Consider the following 7799-nt stretch of genomic DNA (forward strand, 5'->3'; position numbering starts at 1 on the left):
ACAAAGAAGACAGTGGTAAGTGGATCTCCATTAGTTCAAGGTCAGCCTAGTCTACATAAGTGAGTTCCTAGACAGGACTACATAGAGAGACACCCTCACCCAAAACTAAAAAAAAAAAAAAAAAAAAAAAAAGACCCACATACATACCCAATACCAAAACAAAAGAAAAAAATAGCAGCCTTAGGAACACCCTCCTTTCTAGAGCGATGAACACCTGTCAGGGAAACAGCTGGAAGTCCCGACTTGTTCAACTCTCTTAGTAGGCACCTGTGGGCAGGACACAAGCTAGGAGCAGTGACCCTTCTGTGCCCTGTAATAGGTAGGCACCCTGAGGGAAGTAGGAACATCTGTCTAAGTCCTAACACTGGCCAGTCCTACATACTGCCGATCCTGTTCTTGCACTCAGACGACAAATACCCCATCTCCCAGTTTACACATTCTGCTGTGCCAAGTTGGAGTCATAGGTAGCTAACAGAAGCAAATAAGACCTGTAATTTCAGAGAGGAATGAATAGGCAGGAGGTTCTGACCTTTAGGCCAGTCTAAAACACTTCATTTCTAAAGATGGCTTTTATCTGTAACACCCTAGGAACACACAATGAGATGTGAGATCCCCTTCCTTCCAAAGGTAGGCTTTCCTATTTTCTCTCTTAATGATTGGAAAGTTCTCACAATCGTTTCAAAAACTGCACTACACACATTTGTCTTTTCCTAGTGTCCCTCCACACAGACTTGAACCCAGGCCCTCTGAAATAACAGCCAGTGCTCTTCATCTGAGCCATCTCTTCAGCCCAGACACTACATTTTAAGTAGTTTATTACACAATATTTAGCTGATATCAGAAAATGTGAAGAAAGCAAACAGAATCATTTTTTTTCAAACATAAGATGAGAAATTATAAAAATTCTGGGTGTTTTATTTTTAGAGAATATAAACCACTTTGAATAGCAATGGGAGAATGTCTATAAGCCACCATTTTGAATAACACTGGGAAATAATTGTAAAGTTCTGAGAATCATACTCAACATTTAACACTTTAAAAGCCGCTAGCTCTAACAATTAGGTTTAAATGGAAATTCTTTAATTTTATATTCATAAAATGAATTACAACATATAATGAGTTTTGCTAATATTCTTTTCTGTGGTAGTATAAAAATTTATAATACAACTTGATCCTTTTGCCTACTCAAAGGAGCTATTTTAGATCACTATTGTATAATAGTGGTTTTCCCATGAACTCTCACAGGCTGTCCTCCTGTGCTGGGTGTGGAAGGCACTGATGTCGGAGGAATTAGCTTCTAACCGTGTGCTTTATCCCTCTGGCAATTAGAAAGTATTAAAGTGCTTGAGAAATAGACTCTATAATTATGTTCACAGAGGACTTGCAACCTACACATGTGCCAACAAAAATATTTTAACTTCAGAGTAGGATTTGTATTGTTAAGATATATAGATTTGCATTGTTGAGGCTTAAACATTGCATAGTTCTATTCACTATGAATTTGCATTGCTGTTGCAACACAGAAGGCTTAAAGGTAGAATAACTCTAGAGAGCATCACTCTCCTAACCCCTACATTAACAGGCTTCCTTTGAGTCAACATTCCTTCCATGTCACATTACCATCCTACTCTCCGTACCGAGTTTTATGATCTGTATCTGTCTCTGAGTCTCTAAAGATGAGCGTTGTTCATCAGCTGCATCATATCGTTGAAAGCATGAAAAATCATCTGAACAAGCTTTTTGGCATCAGTCTCCGGACATGACCTCCAGGATGTACATGCCACCACAAACCTGAGAAATACACAGCACGTGAATGATTATGTCATAGTTCCAAGTTGTGATGCTGGATGCTCTATCTGACTGCTCAAACATACAATGTGAGTTCTTGATGATATTAGGTTTATGCAACTTGACACAAGAAGACAGAGCCACAGTTAACACATTTACACAATGCTATGGAATCCCTACCTCAATGGATTAGACAATGCCTGAGGACAATAGTCCACAAGCAACCTTTGAAGCAGAAGTTTATGTCTAGACACAACAACCAAACAGCCGAATAATCAACCAACCACCAACCACTAATCAAGCACCAACCACCAACCACTAATCAAGCACCAACCAACCAACTAATCAACCAACCACCAATCAACCATCAACTAACCAACCAATCACCAACTAACCACCAACCATCGACCAAATACCAATCAACCACCAACTAACCAAAGAAACAAAAGCCCACAAGAAATTTCTTCCTAAAAGTTGATAGTACAATGATCATACTACAGTATGATCTCATGTCATTCTTTGTAAGAAAACCTGACCTGTTTATCAGTTGACAAGCATTTTAAATAGGACAGATAAGAGACTAAGAAAAGCTATTTCTACATAAGCTGAAGTGGTCTCTTAAGACAAGTCTTCCCTTCCATCATCTCCTAATTGTACAATTCCAGATCTGGAAAGTAAAAAAAGGGATCCCCAGGGAGCTCAAGTAAATAGGAGAGAAGTCTGGCTTTTGCTAGACTCCCAACAGAACATGTGGTTCCTACTTGGGACTAGCCTTGCAAAGTCTTATGGAAGTTTATGGATAAATATCAAAGCCAAATATGCAGGGAAAAGATTCTGGCCAGCTATGCAACCTTCACATCATTGGAAATGATGGCAAAGCACATCTTCAATGTGGGCTTTAGCTCAAGCAAAATGAAATAAAAGCATACTCTGCCCCTCTGTCCAAATATCTAATGATGAAGCTTTCAGAGGTGCAATGTTAGAGAATGAACCTGAGCCTCCTTCATGCTAAGAAGCTAAGCTACAGTTCAGTTACACTCTCGGACAGAGGAAGCTGGCCTTGGGTGCTTTTAGCATATACTGAAAAACATAGGAATCCCGAACTTGTTCCTTATTTTTATCTAATAATTCAAGAGCAATGAGTTATTTTCCAGATATAGTGTGAATAAAATTCTCAAGTATTTAGCAATATCAAAAATATTACTAAATTATCTGCATTTAAGAATTTAGTTTTTCAAAAAAAAAAATCACTGGAAACTAAAGTAGTAATGATCTATACATATTATCACTCAGTTTTCTGCATCCCACATGAAGTGCCCCAAGCACAACTTCAGTCTGCAGGTAGACCCACAAATATGGAGAACTACATACATTTCCAATTTTAACTTGCCAAAAGTACCTTGTATGGTCAACTATGTTTTTTAAATGTACAGGTTTCATAGATGATGTGACTATAACACAGGGAAACATCCTCAAATATCATTCTGCATATAAGCCCCAGACAGTGATTTTACAAAAATCTCAAAAGCAGAGGAGACAGATATCAATACATGTTAGTTACTCAGGTGGCAATGTGGCTAGTCCTGTAGAAAATGGCAGGAAACACGAGTAAAATCATAGTGCAGAGAAATACTAAATCAGGAACAAGTTACAATTCTTACTGTATCTGAAGAATGAAGGAGAGTGGCTTACCTGTCGTCTCTGATATGGTAGAAAAACCCATATCCATTGTGTACCATGGGAGCCACGACTCCCTGAATTCGTAAGTAACCAACCAAACTTGTTGAAAGCACGAAATTTCCACCTCCTCCACTGTGTAGCACAAAGAAAAGATGTCCATTAGGCTGCAGATGCCATGTTCTGACATCCAGAGAGAACCCTGTGATGCACATGAGGGACCACTGCCCCAAGTTACCTTCTAGAGAAAAGTGGGTCCTCAAATAGTTCTGGAACAGGGAGACCTTCCTCTTTTGCTATGAGCAAAAGACCTAAAAGGTGACGGTCAAATCCTGCAATGAAATCCCAAACCTGACATCAAAAAAAAGTTTCCAGAAAAGATCTTTTTAAATAAGAACAATTCAAACTTAAGTACCTTTTCCATGCGAACAATCTTTCATCATCTTATTATGCTTGGCAAAAGCTTCTAGCATCTTTTGCTGACGTTCGAGGAGCTGTGTCACAAATGAAAACAGTTAATTTTCAAAACAAATCTATAAATCAACTCAATACCAAACTGTATGAAACCCAAAGCAGCGAGAGAGGACTCATCTCCTTGTTGGGAGGGGAGGGGGAGGAGGAGGAGGTCCCTCGGTGGGACCGACCGTGGTGCTTGTTTCTCTCTCCTTAGTCCTACTGCCCTCCCTTCCCCATAGGCCTGGAATGAAAGAGCAGTGCTGACAACTGCTTTGAGACACCTGTAATATTAATAAACAAACAGTGGAATTTAAAAATTAAAACATAAATACAAAAATAATCCCTGTATAAACTAACATAATCATATCTTTCCAAACTAAAACAGGCAAGATTTCACAATAATAGGGAAGAAACATACTGTTGTCTAAATACTTAAAAGTTTTCAAAACTAAACACATACACCAGTTCTGGTCCTAGTGACTTCAAACAAGAACTAGACATTCAACTACATGATGAAAGCATTCTTTTAAAAGTCTCTGGAAAATTCTACTTTGTATTGACGCTGGTCTAAAGGTAGATGAACATTGCTGAAAATCTCAGTACTGAAGTTATCTGCCTTAGAAAATGATACCAACAGGTTTTTCAGATCTGAGGCCTAGTCCTCCTGGGCACATACGTCAGTGGCAAATTAATATTTTGCAAACTTTAAGAAAAATGCCTTAAAATAATCCAGGGGAATAGAAGGAAGACTGCCATTGAGAGGCCAACTCTGTTGGCCTTTTCCGTCCAATACTCACACCAGCAGAGGGGTCCTGCATGGACTGGCACCACCTGACGGCCTCCTCTGTACAGGACCGCACAGTCTCTGTCCGGCCGTGGTAAAAGTATCTTGTCATAGCTGTCTCATAGCAGCAACCAGGGCTAAAATAGTTTTAAGAGTATCAGAAGATAATTTTCTAATGATCTTACTTTCTAATTTATTTCTAATTTTCTAATATATTACAAATATAGTCACATACTAAAACAATTTTCCAATCACAGACCAAGACTACAAGTCAGTCTAAAAGCGAGACTTTCAACAAAGGCTGTTTTCAAATCCAAAGAGTAAGAAAACCGTCTGATAACATCGGCTATTTATTTCTTCCTTTATTTTGTTTTTTGAGACATGGTTTCTCTGCATAACATCCCCGGCCACCTTGGAACTTGCTCTGTAGACCAGGCTGGTCTGGAACTCACCGAGATCTGCCTGCCTCTGTCTCTTGGATGCTTGGACTAAAGGTGTGTACCGCCACCACCCAGCTAACACGGGCTTTTTACTATAGCTCAGCGGCTTTCAGGCTGCACGCACTGCAGGCTGTGACAGGCATTCTCCAAGAAGGTCCCCAATGGCCTATGCTTCCTGCTATTCGTGCTTTGGCACACTGAATGTGGACTGGAGCTAGTGCATGCATTTAATGCAGAGAATATAGCAAAAGTGAAGGGCTGCTAGGTTACACAGAGGTGTGCTCTTCACTTCCTTGCTCTGAAAAAGGCCAACTACCATGGTGGGATTGGCCCTATGGCATGGGCAAGACAGTTGAAAACTGAAGAGAAAGAGCCTCACACTAGAAAACATTGGGGAAAACTACACAGAAGTTAACCAGTTTCTTCATTAATTAAAATGCAATAGGAGGATGACAGGGAATGGAATGTTTATGCTTAAATATTTAAAGACAGATCAATCGAGTGCTTATACAGCATGCTGCCCCACATTTCCAATGCTGCCTGTAACCAACTAGTTTGTAGCAGGCCAGGCTTACATAAGCCAGAAGTAAGGAAGGCTGTTTTTTTCTTAAAGGTTGCTCAGGCTTTGCAAAATTGTCAAAAAAGCCAGCATTTTCAGGCCAATATGTGGAGACAAGAGACAAAGAGTTTACGTTTGACGGGTTGTTTAATGCCACTTTCCTCTGCCCAAGGAATCTATTATTTCTTAAGACTCGTGAACAGAAAGAATGCAGGATGAACAGGAAATCACTGGTAAGGCAGGGGAAACTGAACAGGGCTCTCAGTACTATCAGCGGCAGGAAAAACCATACCAGCATTCACAGCTACAAGGGGCCAGGAGAGACATGGCCAAGATCACTAGTAGGCCCATCCACGCATCTCAGTCCACACAGAGAAGCATTTGACAAATGTATACTCATTCACAATCAAAACTCACTAACACAGGAACAGAAGGCCAGTTCCTTAATGGCATAAGGGTTTCTATGAGAGCCCAGCTAACACAGGAGAGAATATCCACTTCTCCACCTCCATCTACACAACAGCACCACACAAGGCAAGCACCCAAGCGGGAAATGAAGAACACCAACACTCATCATGCATCAGCTGACTTCACATTTAGAAAACTCAAAAGGTTTGTTTTAAAAATGGTGAGAGCTAAGACTATGACATTTCAGGATATAAAATCAAGAGGCAAAATCAGCTGGACTTCTTCTATACATTTGTGATTAACAGAAATTTAGAAAACCAATCCATTTACAAAAGCGTTGAAAAGAAGATTAAATCTAAGGAAATGAACAGGAATGGATACTGAAAACTAAATACTGGTGGGAAAAAAATGAAGGCTTAAATCTACATTCAGGTGGCAATACAACTAAAAGTGGCTTAAAGACTCAATGAAAATCCCAATATTGTTCTTTGTAAAGTTAGAAAAATTCATTCTAAAATTTACATACAATTTTAAGAAGTCCAAAATAGACAGAATAATTCTGTAAAGAAGGAAATGTTGAACAAGTCACCTTTCAGTTTATAACAAAGCAACTAATTAAAAAAAGAGAGAGAGAGAGAGAGAGAGAGAGAGAGAGAGAGAGAGAGAGAGAGAGAGAGAGAGAGAAAAAAGAAAGGCAAGTGAGGAGAGCTGGAAAGAAGGTGCCCACCTCCACTCAACAGACTTTCAGAAGCGGAACGAAGACCATTCACCTGGAGAAAGCAGTAGCCTCCACAGCGGGGTGGGGGTGGGGGGCTGGGTAGCCACTGGAAAAGCAGGGAATTAATTTCACATATTAACTTCCTTGGAAGACACATGCCCAGAAAGAGAGGGTGTTTACAGGCATTAGCATTTCTATCAGTGGGCTATATGGACAAGAAAGTCTGCCCTCACTATGTGGGTGAGCACTACCTAATCTAGTGGAAAAAAAAATGTATAGAAGAAATGAGTAGGAGGACAGGGAAAGTCACCATGAGTTGGAGTGTGTATCTATTCCTGCCCTCAGACACCGGGGTTCCTGGTCCTTGGGCCTTCAGAACTGGACTGGAACTTATGACCGTATGCCACTTGATTGTCTTGTCAAGAATGTGTACTCGCAGAGAATCACAGCAGCAACTTGCTGTTTCTCTGGTTGGCAGATCACGGGACTCACTGACTCTATAATCATGTAAGCCAAATTTCCACAATAAACTTCATCCCTTAAATACCCGCCTTCAACTGCATGGGCATACACAAAACAGGTTGATTCTATGAAGAATCCTAACATAGACTCTTTCCTTACACCATATATAAAAATGAATTTAAATGGATTATAGATCTACAGAAAGAACAACAATTTTAAAATCTTAAAAGAAAATGGGAAAATTTTCAATGCTTTGGATTTGTTTGATTTTGTTGATAAGCAACAAAAGAAAAAAAGTACATTGCATCTCATCAAACTCTAACTGTGTGGGTCAAAGGACACTTTGAAGAGAACAAATGATAGCTACGGAACAGGAGTGCACAGAGGTTTCACATGGTAAAGCATTCTTAGGGGCTGGTGAGATGGCTCAGTGGGTAAGAGCACCCGACTGCTCTTCCAAAGGTCTGGAGTTCAAATCCCAGCAACCACATGGTGGCTCACAACCAT

The 7799-nt window shown here is 40.0% G+C and overlaps 1 protein-coding gene across 2 annotated transcripts in view; it reads right to left on the bottom strand.

Moving 5' to 3' along the window:
- Positions 1-416: 416 nt before the first annotated feature.
- Crot (carnitine O-octanoyltransferase) overlaps positions 417-7799 on the bottom strand; it is a 30123-nt gene continuing 22740 nt past the window's right edge. Inside the window, exons 14-18 of one of the 2 annotated variants that reach the window (XM_029535566.1) lie at positions 4719-4842; positions 3881-3959; positions 3704-3797; positions 3481-3600; positions 417-1791 (exon numbers count right to left, since the gene is read on the bottom strand). In XM_029535566.1, the coding sequence (XP_029391426.1) occupies positions 1671-1791; positions 3481-3600; positions 3704-3797; positions 3881-3959; positions 4719-4842 (538 nt within the window). In that variant the 3' untranslated portion in view covers positions 417-1670. The remainder of the gene's footprint in view (positions 1792-3480; positions 3601-3703; positions 3798-3880; positions 3960-4718; positions 4843-7799) is intronic. The other variant, XM_021190694.2, reaches the window with a different exon arrangement.

Source organism: Mus pahari, chromosome 2 (genome assembly GCF_900095145.1).
Source record: "Mus pahari chromosome 2, PAHARI_EIJ_v1.1, whole genome shotgun sequence".
Taxonomy (NCBI): domain Eukaryota; kingdom Metazoa; phylum Chordata; class Mammalia; order Rodentia; family Muridae; genus Mus; species Mus pahari.